The sequence below is a fragment of the Chanos chanos genome, chromosome 4 (assembly GCF_902362185.1).
Source record: "Chanos chanos chromosome 4, fChaCha1.1, whole genome shotgun sequence".
NCBI classification, from domain to species: domain Eukaryota; kingdom Metazoa; phylum Chordata; class Actinopteri; order Gonorynchiformes; family Chanidae; genus Chanos; species Chanos chanos.
Window position 1 is genome coordinate 47266019 of NC_044498.1, and position 14981 is coordinate 47280999.

The 14981-nt window shown below is 42.0% G+C and overlaps 1 protein-coding gene across 1 annotated transcript in view; it reads right to left on the reverse strand.

The window, feature by feature from the left end:
* Positions 1-7744: 7744 nt before the first annotated feature.
* tjap1 (tight junction associated protein 1 (peripheral)) overlaps positions 7745-14981 on the reverse strand; it is a 33848-nt gene continuing 26611 nt past the window's right edge. Inside the window, exons 8-9 of the mRNA XM_030771679.1 lie at positions 14035-14118; positions 7745-9277 (exon numbers count right to left, since the gene is read on the reverse strand). Coding sequence (XP_030627539.1) covers positions 7745-9277; positions 14035-14118 — 1617 coding nt within the window. The remainder of the gene's footprint in view (positions 9278-14034; positions 14119-14981) is intronic.

Below are 14981 nucleotides of genomic sequence, written 5' to 3' on the forward strand. Positions count from 1 at the left end.
CATATTGCATGACGTGTAGCACTTAGTGGAAGAAAGCCGGCACAAAACTTTGAAACACCAAGTGACTTTAATACTCAATAGCAATTTATTTATTTTTTAGATGTACATTCTATTTATAACTAAGTATTTAAAAGTATAATCAACAACAGTGTACTCTTATAGATGAACTATATAGGGTTGTTGTGATGGCCTGATGTCTGAATAAAATCTGTTTACATCTTTTAAAATGTTTTAAATGCTTTTTTTTCTCTTTCATGTTTGAATGAAGAGCTGCAGCGACTTGTTAAAATAGTGAACCACCTCATTAGATGCTGGCTTTTAGAAATTCATAACATTAAAAAAAAAAAATAGTTTTTACTTTTCATTTAGTTAGTTGGAACAGCCTATAGCTGGCACTAGGCATTCTCAAAACTCAAAATAACCCAAAAAATTATTGACTTAGCTGCTTAAGAGAGTATTGAGGCAGTTTCTATGGCTGTTATTTGACCCAAAACTAGAATTTATGCTTGTGGCCACAAGAACTTGGTGACAGGCCAGACTCACTTGAAACCTGATGGTTTGCTATGGGATTTTGGCACGCAATTTAGTCATCGCTCCCACGAGATATAAGTATAAACACTGGTGTGAATTTTTATCACACCAAAAGCGTCTACAGTTCCTCCCCTGAGCTGCCTAAATACACATACCATCGCAGCTAAACATGAGATAAGTGGAGCTGCGACTATCACAATGACGGCAGAAGCGTCGCGTTTCAACACCAGTGCTCTCTTGCACTCCTATATCGCTACCATAGGCCCTGTGCAAAAAGCAGATTATGTTGCTAACACTATTGAGGACAACCGTGATCCGATTAAAGCCCTTTGTTCCAGACGCTCGTGCCTCATGCGTCTCTAACCTGCCTCGTTCATTCTCCACAGTGACAGTGGTAAGCTTGAAAAATACTGAAATGCCAAGCTTTGAGGAGATTGTCATACCCCCCCCCCTTAACAAATGATACATGTGATCTGTGTTCTCTTAGCAGTCAGAGATTTACAGGCTAATCCGTAGTGCACTGGTTTTGAAGACGAGTACGTTTCAACACACCGCTTAATTGGATAAGGGCTCTGATGAGGGGCAGAAATGAGGTATGTCGTGCTTTTCACCACTGCTTTCAAACTACACAACCTTAGTATGTAATAGGGACTAGTGCAACACTGAGTGAGAATTATAATGAAGCATCCAATGGTTTCGCCAGTTGACCCTGCCCTAGTACATGTAATGATCCAAGGTGAGAGGATTTTGAAAGTCTGAGGGAAGTAGCCACTGCACTGGAATGCAAACATCATTCGTCCTTGGAAAAAGCCTTTGATGCTTGGGATAAAGGTCTATCAAAAGTGCCGTCGCCCACCAGCGAGAAATGATTACACTATTGAACTAGCCAACGAGGAGCTTCGCAGCAATACCATTCATTTTTGTTCCGTCTCATAAGAACCCAATTTATCATCTTTCTGATACCAGGCTTTAAAAAAAAATAGCAAGTGATGCCAATTAAGGAGAAGCTCCAAAAGCTGTCTCATCTCTGTGCAGCTGCCAGGCTAGCTGAACAATCCGAGACGAAAGAACCATCTATAATTAATGAAATGTCTCGAATCAGTCTTTTGAGTTGCTAAGTGACTGAGACAAACGGAAGTCCAATTTTTTTTTTTTCTCCCCTCCACTGCGTGATGGGGTAATGAATTTCGCTCTTGCAGCAGTCACTCAACTGACAACGCTAATGCGCTGAGAAGATGTGACATTATGAAATACTCATTAGTTCCTCGCTATCGTTCAGAGCACAGAAGTTCAAACTCCAGGGGAACGTCAGTTTGTAAACAGGCGAACCAGTACTGAAAAATGTGTTCACGTCTCGGTGCTTTACAAATTTGGACGTTCTTCCTCGAGGGTCACGGGGGAAATGGATGGAGGAAATGCGGCGATGTGTGATGTGATGTATTAAAACTGCTGAGCGTTCCCAGTTCACAGGAAATCTGTGATGAGATCTGAGGATAATCTGACATCATATGGACCCCCACCCCACACACACACACACACACACACTGAAACGGAAAGATATGTTCATCAGTGGGTCTATTCAAAGCTTTGCTTTAGCTAACCCTAATAATTAACTGACAACAGCAATACAGAACTGATTCCAGCTCATTGAGTGGGATCAAAACCTCTTAAAATTTCCATTCTCTGAAGAATAAAGCTCAATACTCATGCCGGAAACAGCTGTCCATCCATATCCTACTTAACATTAGTAGGCCCAATTTTATACTTCATAGCACTTCATTGTTTGCCAGAATTTGTTTTAATATTGTCCAGAACATTCACTTTCCTGTGCATTTTGGCTGCTTGGGGTTTTGGACCCCGGTTCCTGCTGACTCACAATGACCAACTCGAGAAATACTCCTGTAACGCTGAGCTCTGCAGGGTCGCACCACTAGTGGGCGCCCTTACACTAAAGAGCAGTGTCCCTTTTTTGATAGAAGTGACATCACTGTAGAAGGATAAGAAACAGAAAAATATGACATTTATTCAACCATCACAAATAACCGAGATGAAAGTGAAAATTTTGTATTTGAATCTGCAAGAATCAAAACAATATTTAAAAGAACTCAGACCTGCCAATCTAAGTTTAAAATAGTTTTATTTGTTTTAAAATATACATCAGCTTACAAATTCAGAAAATAAAATTAGTCCAGGTATAACAGTCTTCTTTGTAGACTTTTTTTTTCCTTTTTGTTGTTTTTTTTTTTTGTTTGTTTGTTTGTTTTGTTTTTTTACAGGAAGAAAAAAAGAAACAAAAATACAAACAGTGCAGCTACATGACTTTGGAAGCCTGCCTACTCAGGTAAGAATAAAAATTAAAAAAAAGAGAGAAAGAAGCCATGGAAGAACAGGCATCCTTTATCAGGAGTATGGAGGAAAAAGATATATATATATATATATATATATATATATATATATATATATATATATATAAAAAACCAATAACAACAATAAAAATAAAATAGGAATGGAGAAAATGTTGAAGGGCACCAAAGCACCAGACTGTGACAAAGATGCTTGTGAGACTGGTAGGCATGGTTTGTAGGCTACTGTATGGACCTGACAGACCTGGATAGATTTGTTTTCTTCATGTTTACTAATAATAATAGTAATAATAATAATAATAATAATTAAAAAAAAAGAACTCAATCATGAAAGATCATCATCAAACCAACCAAAAGAGCCTAACATCTTCAAGCATATAGAAGTGCCTGAGAGTATACTCCTCCACCAAATGTAAGCAGGATCCACAAAGAGAGACACACACACACACACAAAATCCTCATCGTAATCTCTGGACAAAAAAGGAGGAAAAAAAAACCCCCAAAAAAACGGCACAAATAAATGACTGTATGACTGGATTGTAGTCAAGCTCAAAAACAATTCCCAAATTACAGGAGAGAGCTCAGTGTACAGTGAATACAACCAATAAACAGAGAGAGAGAGATGGAAGCACAATGAAAATGACAAGACAGCAACAGTGAACATGTCTCACCTCCAGTATTTGTCCTTGTACAAAGCCTAAAAAACCCTATACACAGGCTCTGAAATAGAAGAATCTCCGCTCTGGACAACCATTGGTGAACCTCAGCATTATGACTGTGCATTGCTCTCAATAATACTAAAGTCGCTTGAAGGTCTTTCACTGATGATGAATACAACGGCATTTTATGGATTCATTACAATTCTTTTGCTAAAGCTGTCCTTTGAGGGGATGTAAACAAGCAGTAATATTTTTGACATGATTTGACAAATGGAATTGTGTTTAAACACTTAAGTCAGAGAAGCTATAAAACGGACTAACTGCAGCGTTAAACTTCGTCTAATTCATAATCAAAAGGATGTTGTGCCTGCAGAACTGTGAAGGTTATAGAGTCGAGGATAAATGTGAGCCATATATATATATATATATATATATATATATATATATATATATATATATATATATATCCTTCTCAGTTATACGTCAGATTAAAAAGATGACAGGGCTGACATTTAGAGAAGAGAGGAAAAAAAAAAGTTGTCCTTTTTTCCCTCCCTCTTGCAAATTCCTCAACCAAGGTTTCTGAATGCCTTACCATAGAGCACCCAAAGGAGGTCACCTTGGATCAAAGAAGAAGCCATGTCAGTTGCTGATGCGTTCAATTATATTCATGAAAGGGAGTCATTAAAGTTGCAGGAGACCAGATGTAAAGGCCTATTTATACACACAGTGTGTTACAGAAGGTTTGCGCGTTTTATGCTTTTCTTTCTTTTTTTTTCTCTCTTCCTTCGCTCTCCCCCCCATTACTCGCACGAACTCTTGTCTACATCACATCTGATGAGATCATGAAATATTGAAGACTGTCCATGTCTATGAGCGAGACTATGACAGACTGCTCTGTCTGTCTTCCTCCTTTCTCAGCATCACACGGCTATTTTAGTACATGATATATAACATGAATAATTGACTAAGGAGGGTTGTAACAGCGCTATTAATTATGGGCTATTAGTGGTAGGATTGTACATGGAAAAAAAAAAAAAATCAATATGACAAAGTAAGAACAATGCTTGAATGGCAGAATAGAGGGAAAAGGGACAGGCGAAGATTCGTGGAGCCCCTTCCATCATGCATTCTGTCCATCACTGCAGAGGAAAAGCGTGACTGAATTATTCAGCTGCGGAGAGTGCAGTGTCTGACCAGTGATGAGGTGAATGTATGGGAAGCTTTTATACGGGGTCCGGGGACTCGTGTCTTTGAAAGCATACAGCTATAGCTTGCCGCTACACACTATTTAGAACCGTGTTCCAATCAAGCTGATATGTCTTTACACTGATTAGCCTAAGAATTCAAGTTAGAAGAAAGACAAAGATGAATGCACGTTTTTACCTGGCAATAATATACTGCATTTGGCTAGTGTGGCAAGGTATCACTGTAGCAAAGTACAAGGGACCATTTGCTTAATGCCCAATTACTTGGAGAGAACTGAATGATTGTCAGCCAATAACAATGCCAAGCGTTGAGAGAAGCCTTAGCCGTGCGTATGTTCTAAAGGGACATGGAGGATATCTGAGCGGTGGGGAGATGAGGCTTAAGATTTGAGGAAAGAACAAAAGGGAGAAAAAATAAGAGCCAAAAACAAAAAGTCAAACAATTTACTTTGTGTTTGAATCACTTAAAATATAAGCAAATCAAATCCGTTTGAATGAATAAAGAGCGGATTAATTTAATTTTCTTCTGACACTCACAATTGCAAAAAAAAAAAAAAAAAAAAAAAAGTAAAAAGAAAGAAAGAAAAAAAGACTGGCATTCTCTACAACACTTCTCCGTAAACATCAGTGAGAATGAGGTTTAAAGAAAATGACTGGAGGAGAAAAAAGGAAAAAATCAGGACATGGAAACATACTTCAAAACACACAAAACCAACATTGCAGTATATTTTCAGCATGCTGGATTAAATGATTTATACAAGACTGAGTAAATAATCCATAAAGTCATGCATACACAAAATCCACACGAAAAATCCAAAATAAAACACACACACATATACACAAACCATATGACTGGAGGTAAAAAAAAAAAAAAAAAAACCCCAAAAAACAAACAAAAAAAAACCACAGCACAATGAGAGTGAGAAGGACAGACAGTGGAAAGAGACGCTACATTGTATGTGATAAACACACAAGGCTTACATTATAGCTATCAGAACATTTCCTTATGAAGAGTACGCCCAAAGACTCAAATGTCCAAATGATCTCGCTAATTCAAAAGTGACCGCACACCACAGCAACAGACACAGGCCTGGGTCAACTCTCTCACTTTATCAAAGAACCGTTATAGACCCTTTCCGAGACTGATATAAGCACATGAGACATGCAACGGCCAGTGATGAAAGCATTTGTATGTATATCACTGCGACACAGTATCAATGTCCATACTGAGGAGTGTAACTGTAATTGTACAGAAAAAAAAAAAGATTTTGTACATCAAGACTACTAAGTGCATAGTTACCTGAAAAAATGGGATCCACTGTCTCCAGTGCCAATCTGTGCTCAGGTGAACGCAATGAACAAGATATACAATACTGGTGGTGTATTTCCTATGTCACAGTAACCTTAACTTCATGTTTGATCAGTGACACATATTTGCAATTTGATTATCCATCATTCTGGAAGGCTACTCTTGAAAGGCTGATTAATGTGAATACTGAATACTTAGTAGTGATGTAAACGGCAATTTGAGATCTACTGAATTGTTGTAAAATCTGTTAAGACGAAGAGGCAATAGAGCACTGTAAAGATTGAGGCTTTTTTTTTTTGTTTTCCCGAAAACATTAAATGAATCAAAAATTAATATTCACACGTTAAAATGGAATCATTTTCTCTCTCAGATGATGTCTGATTATAATGGTAATGAGCATTTTCCTTCTATTTTAATGATGGCATTAAACTGAAGTAATACAAGCTGCTCTCTGATTCTTCAGACAGATTTCCAACAGCTTGTCGCGGTGGGAGAATTAGTTTCATTAGTTTCATTGTTTATTGATTACGGCACCAACACAGCACTGGAGAAGTTAACACTCAAGGGGGGCACACACACACACACACAGAAGAAAAAAAAAATCAGTTTAAAAACTTCATTATCAGTAGTTTAAAAAAAAACTGAAACAAACAAATAAGGTATTTACTATAACTGAAAGACAAATTAAATGAAACATACTTAAAATAATCTCAAAATTAAAAATATTCATAAAAATATATATATATATTTTCCCTGTTGGGACTAGAAATACAGTGTATGGTGATAGAGCTCGGAGGAACCATGTGGTTCCCAAAGAGGTGGTGTGGAGAATGTACCTCTCGATGCTGCAAAAGACAAGCAATAGCAGACTTAAGATGGAGAACAACTTTCGGTTTTAAAGGGGCGGGTCAGAAAAAAAAAAAGAAAGAACCCTCCAAGAAAGGGTTAGGCACTGTTGATTGAGGATCCCAGTGATCTTGTGACACCTGCTCTGTTGCATTTGCTCCAGACCAAGACAGACCTTAACTTCTGATCCTCTTAACACATCATCATCCCATACAATATGAGGTCTCCTGGGTAACCAAGATATTCTTGGGTAACTGAAAAACCCAGAACCAATGAACCAAAAATCCAAGTGCTGGGTAGCATCCATCTTGCGAAATATTCGTGTTCAAGTTCAAATCACTGACTTATTTCACAGATAAGTTACAGCATTACTCCATCTAGAGTTCTCAATTCGAGCACACTGGATAGATTGTGTTTGCAGAGGCATGATGGTATGGCTATTTCCTGCACTCTCTCTTCTCTATGACAGTGAGGAGAATCTCAGCCCACACTCTTACTGAAAGGCATATGTTCAGATGCTAACATTCTTGAGGGACACTTGATGCACTGCTCTGTTGAAGAGGCTCTCCATTCAAGTCTTTGAAGAAAGCTCTTAAAGAACCCAGGCTATGCCGTTTTTCTCTTGCTGTTAATACCATTTTCGAATGAGCAAGTTCCTCATTTTTTGAAGAATGACTACGAACATAATGACTTCAGCGATAGTTTTTAGGGTGGGAAGAGCAAGTGCAATGTTAATCTTGTCCCCTTTGCCTGTAGGCTGCTTAGACTAGTGATATCCAGAAAGACAGAGGTCTGGACAAGGAAGGTAGAGTAGCACAGCTCATTGTATCAGTCCAGAAGGTTTCCATGCTCCTGCGCTCTGGTAAGGCTGTCTTTGCGATGTAGGTGGTGGACCCCCATCCTTTTGGGACTCTTCTGTGGTCGGGTGGAGCCTGTGGGGCCAGCGGACAGTCCTGTCTTTGGATGGTGGTGTAGAGGGGGCTTCTCTGCATAATCCTCCAACCCAGCCAGGACTCTGGGAGCAATGACAGGAAAGTCCTGAGGAAGGATGTCTCGCTCCTCGGCCGAGCTGCCTGCTGACCCAGCATCCTCCGCAAACTCCTCCTCCGGCTGCTGCTGCTGCTTGGCCGAGGTTGGGCTGGTTTCTACAGCAACAGCGGTGTCACCACTGGCACCATCACTGTTATCAAGCGGGTCAAGGCTCATCAGCAGCCGCTCGCTCTCCTCCGGAGAAAAGTTGCCACCGTACTGCCCTTTCTTGGTGCGGAGGTCCGCCATGCTGCTGGTGTCTGTATCCAGGCTGGACTCTCTGCTGGCGGTCCAACTCCGGGCTGAAGAACCTTCCTCTCCGTCAGAGTACGCTCCTCGTATGGCCCCTCTGTCAATGGCCTCAGACCCAGATTTAACGCTACGGGTCCTCTGAAGATCCTTGATCGTCTCACTGCTAAAGGAAGTACGATTGACCAGGGTTCCCTCCGAAGAAGGTGCCATCTTTTCGACGAACATACGTTGCCAATTGGCAAGCAGGTCTTCCTCTGAGCTATCCGAGCTGGCAAAAGCACTGGGGGGCTGCGGGGGGCTGCTGAAGGGGCTTGACTGGCTGGACTGAGGTTCTGTGACGTCCATCTGCGGGAACGAAGGCCGATGGTTGGGAACGTTTCCTCCAACACCACCACCACCACCACCACCACCTGAGGATGAGGAGGTCCCAGAGCGCCAGCCTCCATCAGACACAGCGGGGCTGTTGGGCACAGTGCGCTGGCGATCGGCAGCCTCATCCTCGTTCTGAACCAGGCTGAGAGAGATGGCCTGCCGTGTGGCATAGGTACAGTTGGGCAGCGGGCTGTTCTTAGGGATCTTCACCTTGTCGTCGGAGGAGAATTCAATCACTTTACGGCCAGGGTAGAGGGGATGCGGTGGCGGAGGGGTGGGATAAGGGCTCAGCTTCTCGAAAGAGGGCGCGGCTCCCTCTTCACCCGACTGGCAATCCAGGCTGCCCTGACGACGGCACATGCCGTTGAGATGCTGTTGCTCCGAACCAGGGCCCGCAGGGAGTCTGGCGTGACCCGGACCCCCGTTCTCTCTCCCTGCGCTCTCATCCTGGGGGCCAGTCATGTCCACGTGAACAAACACATCCTCAGCCACGGGTCGACCTGCGCTACTGCTGGACTGGGCAGAGTTGAGCACCAGTGGCTCAGGCTTCTCCAGGACACGAGCAATGACTGAAGTGGGGACCACGTCGGCGGGCGTCAGGCTCAGGGTGTCTGGTTCCTGGGCCTGTGCACCTTGCGAGCCCTGGGCCCTTTCAGGCAGGCTGTTCTTCATGTGCTTGTTCACCATGTCCTGTAGCTCATACGGCAACTGTAAGATACAAAAGAGAGAAGACACACACACAAAAAAAAAACGTGACAGGTTTCACAAGCCAAAGGTCTGCACTTTCCCTGCTTTGAAAAATGAAAGCACTTGAATAACTCTTGTCCATAAATAATTGAATTAGGGATGTTAATGGAAAACATCCTAATAAAATCTGCTTGAGCTCTCCTACCTGCAGCTTCCTGAAAATTTATACACATTGCTTAATGACTGTGAGGACCGGCTTTTCACCGACTGAGACAAATTCCCTGTGACTTCCGAGGCTTTTAAACAGCCCATTCAGTCGCTTAAAGTGAGTGTGCCGGGACCACTTCAGTCCAAGAGTCAACTTTAATAATAGTGGCGCTAGCCACTATCCTTAAGAAGCAAATACATCAGAGACATACATAAATACATGCTCCTGTACAAGAACAAAATGTTCAAAACCCAAACTGTCAACCACAGCATACTATTTCCTTAACATGAGGATGGCTGGGTTTTGTCTATGGTTGAAAATGTAATTTGAGACACTATAATTGCTTTTATCATGTTCAGTGTGAGCTTTATTGAGCCGCTTTGATCCTCTCTCATGGATATATTCCGCTTTAACAGTGACCTTAAGAAATGTCCTGCAGCTATAGGACTAGCTATTCATGCTTACTGAGATATAAGTAGGAGAGAAAATAAAAGCCTATCTGCCGAGATGGCCTCATTGAACACTATCTCAACCTTGATCAAGAGAAGCAGAAGAGAGGGCGCCTCTTTTTAAGGTCACCTAATGTCTCCCTGCCCTAACTCAGGGGGAGAAAAAAAAAAAAAAAAAGAGAAAAAAAAAATCTCACCTCAAATTAGATTATTAGTGTAGAGAGGCAAGAAAGAAAGAGAAAGGGATAGAGAGAGAGAGTGAAGAAAAAAAGACAGGCGTCTAGGGCCTTTATTCCGTGCAGCTGACTGACGCAACTGGGCAAGGTTGGGCTGGGCGATCGATTTGTGGAAAATGGGCAGGGAAAATTAGCGATCACAGGACCCTGCTTGGCCGTTGCCCTAACGATCCTGTGGGCCAGTGATTGCCCCCAAACCCTTCACTTCCTCTGGGCACCAGGGCAAGGGGAATCAATAGACTCGGACCATGATTCCCTGCTCTGCCTTCCAGGTCAGGAATCTGCATGAGATTCCTGACATTCCACCTTCCCAGAGGGCACTGCGCGCACAAGTCCGACAACAAAGAAAGTTCCCACGCCATACAGGATCACAGAATCAAAACAGGGATGTGTATCAACTCTCCACTCACATACACAAACAACAACAAAAACACACACTCGCAAACCCACACTCACACATGCACACGCATACAACATGGAACCACAGGACTACGACCCAAGACACTATGAATTAAGTTAATCTACCTATAGCACCAGGGTTTCTTGGGTAACAACACCAAGCACAGCAGATCGACTGATGTGCTGATCAAATCCAGAGGTAAAAGACCATAGGTGTTTGTAAAAGCCGCTTTGAACATGCTAAGGGTTCAGTATCAACAAAGAGTGTTATCATATCCCCACCTGACCCAAAACAGTGTAAATGAACAGATCATCAGGCCAGAGTGGTCCAGAATCGAGAAAAAAAAAAAAAGAACAGACCCTGTTTAGAGTCTGAAGTATATTTAGATAGCGAGGGGTGTGTGTGTGTGTGGGGGGGGGGGGGGGTCCATGTGATCTGCCTGGTGCCGATCAGCAGAGAGAGAGAGAAAGAGAGAGAGAGAGAGAGGGGCATGTTTGAGACCTACTCTCCTGAATCAGTGCATCTGGACAGACAAGATGACTCAATGCTGTTTGCTGCCTCTGCGCTTCTGAGCACTCACACATTCCCAGGAGGCCTGCGTAACCATGGTTATCTGTCGTTTGCTGTGGTCTGGTTTTATCTGCCTGAATCAGTGACATGCTTTTTCTCCCCCCATCTCTCGTAATATACTAACGTCTGTTGGAAGGAAGCAGACAGCCTTGTGGCAAATACTCAGACTTTTATAGTGTCCTCAAGTACAGAGTTGTACAGTGTCGATCGTACTGCATTAGTGGTTGTTATCTAAATATAGTGCTTTGTTGCAACTGGGTACTGTTCTGCAGAGAGCAAAGACAATAACTAACACTCTGCTGACAGCTCACTCTAACATAATTGGTCTTAACATCTCAGAGCACTTCAGGTGCTGTGTAAAGACACAACACTGGTTTGCCAAGTACATTTTGAGAGAGAAACAGGTTGTAGCTTATTCTTATTACGCAGGATGAACAAGGGTTGAGAGCTATAGTGCACAAAACAAAGTGTGCTCAGCAAAGATCCTTGAAACAGAAACAAAAACATGTCTAGTTTTTTCTCTCGTCATAATGTTCATACTTTGAGTATGTATAAAAAGGTTGATAATGGAAAAATCTGCCATTGATTATTAATCACGAGTGTGACAGGACACCAGGATAGCAGGAGAGAAACCTCAGGCAGGTTCACCTCAATATCATTAGCTATTGCTACTGTTGCTCCACACACATTAATGAATTAAGGGAGGGAGGAAAGGTAATTCAGCCGATGAATTATATATCCCCTAAAAATAGCCTAAGTTTCCGTTTCCCCATCGGGCTCATCGCACAGAGCCTGTGTATCAACAGTAATAGATCACAGAGATTAGTCACTCCTGTCCATTCATAACAGTACAAACAAATTAAAAAAAAAAAAAAAAAGGGGTGTGAAAAGGTCAAACTGTAAGTGTACAGCCAGAGGCAACGATTTTCCTTGTGTCCTTATCGCTGCGGCGACCAACTCGAACTCGTGACAGTATTGCGTGAATTATAATGATAAATCAAACTGTAAAACCGTGATTCAGGCCCTGAAACGTTTTTAATTTTGTTTCAAAATGGATTGATAATGATAAGACTTTATAAGTGTCAAGAGGAAAAGTTCAAATCAAAGTGAATATCCAACATTTATCATCAATTACGATCTAGAAAAATACAACTACTGACATTCTTTTTCTCTAGACCAGTGGTATCCAAATCCACTTCTGCAAGACAGAAGTCGTGCTGGCTTCCATATCAACCTACCACTGCGCTCTCTGATTGACTAAATAGGGCACACAGATGTTTCCAAGGTAAAAAAAAAAAAAATCAAGCTCTAATTACACGGTGAGAAGAGAAAAACAGCAGGACTTTGGTCTTCCTGAACTGGACTTGGCCACCCTGCTCTATATCAATTACTTCCAAATTTCAAGTAGTTCTTAGAGAGTTTTTTAAGTCATTATTGTTAGTATAGACGGCGTGAGTCGTCTGTCGTGGAACCCCTTCATAAGAGCAGAAGTTCATGTATCATATCTTAGTCGTACAGCAATCATCACTGTTTCATTAGTTAGAATCACCGAGCATTTTATGTACCTTAACTGGGCTAATGCAAAAACAATCTTCACAGTCCCCAGGTGACAACTTATTATGACTAATGTATCCCCTCTGCAACAACTTTACACACCTACATAGATACACAGACATAACTTTGTTACACAACCAGAAAACACACAACCTTCAAACTGCCAACCACATTTCTATAAATGTAAAAAAAAAAAAAAAAAAAAAAAAAAAACAGGCCATGGCTGCAAAATCATTGACCAGCTCTAGGAAAAACTCGTTTGAAAGGTGAGAAGTTTTCATAAGGAATTTCCGGGGCAGTAGAAGAATTAAATGCCGAACTCAAAAGGTCATGTAGAGTAATGATCAGTTCAAATATTTTTTTCCCCACTATAAAAATCACAGAGATCCAACAAAATATGTAAAAATTATTTTTTTCCCTCCCTTTTTTGGGGGGTGGGGTGGAGGGGGTGAATGTATGCCTTCTGGAAGACATGACATGAAAACCTGCAAGAGCATTGCCCGCTGCTTTAGTCTACTTGAGCTCCTGGTCTTTCAGTTTACTGAAATTCAGGGTAATAAAAACGAGGACAGTTTGAGCCATTGACTTCGGCCAATTACATTTAACGGACCAGGCCGGTTCACAGGCAGCGACCAGATGATGCGCAGAATACTCGAGAGCCCCTGCGACTGGACGGCTTTGATAAATGCTTGTTTGCACTTCAGCACCTTTAGTGGGAGAGGCAGAGGCTGTCCATCACACTTAGATCTGCTGTTTTTCCTCCTGTGGACACAGAAAAGGCCAAAACAGACAGATGTGTCTGGAGTTTGGCAACCTGTCAATAACAGGTCTTTTTTTCCCGCAGGCTAGACCGTCCATGTCCGTTTGGCATATCAAAAGATCAGCTGTGATTCACAGCCTGACCATGTTAATCTACGCGTTCAGAGACACACACACACACACACACACACACAGAGGCAAATACATCCATCTTTTGGACCGCAATAAAGAGCCCAATGCAGACTTGACTTTTTTATTCTCTCCCTCTCTCTATTCACTTGGTCTCTCTCTCTTAGTCTCTCTCTCTCTCTCTCTCAAGGACTATTCTTCTCTGACGGCAGGCAGAAAAAAACCTCAGCTGAACTCCGGTTCCTTTAGAAAAAAAACAAAAAAAAAAAACAAAAAGAGAGAAAGAAAAAAAGCATGAAGGGCCGATCGCGTTCTCTTTCTCCCTCTCTCTTTCTCTCTTCCCTGCGTCCGTGATTGTCACTGCGGAGTGCAAAATACATTCAGACTCCAGGAGTTTTGACTGTCCCATTTAGAGCGACTGCACTCCTTTAGAGTCCAGACCACTCCCTTCGGAGAACGAGACGCATACTTACGTCGGCAAACTTGTGGTTCCTGAAATGGGACTTATTGCACTTCAGCAGCTGTACCGCCAAGTTACAGTCTTGCCGATAGCGTTCCTGAAAAGAGAGCAGAGAGAATGGACAGGGAGGGGAAGGGTGGAGAGACGGATGTTTGTAAGAATAAAAGAAAAAAAAAGTAGAGAATGACAGACGGATGACAGGAGAAAAAGAAGAAAAAAAGATCAGTAATGAGCCATCACTCTTGGACAGCAGTTAGATATGTTTTTGTTTTTTGTTTTTCTCCCTACGAACTTACTCACACTTTAAAAAGTTCCCAGGTGTGTATGTGTGTTTGTGTTTGTGTGTGTGTGCGTGTGTGTGTGTGCGTGTGCGTGTGTGTGTGTGCGTGTGTGTGTGTGGGGAGGGTAACAGAGAGTAAGTGAGGTCAGAGCCTGTAGCATTTACAGAGAAATAGGTGAGAACTGCTCTTCAGTCTGCAGTCTGAAAACGAAACATTTGACTGATGTGCAGCCGATCTGTCCAAGGAGATGAAACACTTTGCTAAAGCGCGGCAAACAGACGGCTAAACGTGGTTCCTACACCGCTGTAATTAGATCCCTGTGGTACCCTTGCTCACATACATCCTACGAAAGGGGCGGAGCAGTGGTGCATTTGCTTAGAAATTCCTGAGCTGAAATGCTACAATAACTTTATATGGTGCTCTTCAGTGTAATTTGGCAAGAGACACACACACACACACACACACAGGCAGGCACGCACGCACGCACAAAGGGATTAATTTTCCGATGAACAATTCAAACTCTGCGGTCTTGAGAACAAAACATATTTACTATAGCACAGTCAAGAGGGTATTTCAAAAAGAAGCCAGCCAGATAACTGAGGAAATTCAAAACTGTTCAACAGGAAAACATCTAAGGGGATGTTCCATCTGGAATCTCTGGACTTTTGACCCAAGTTAT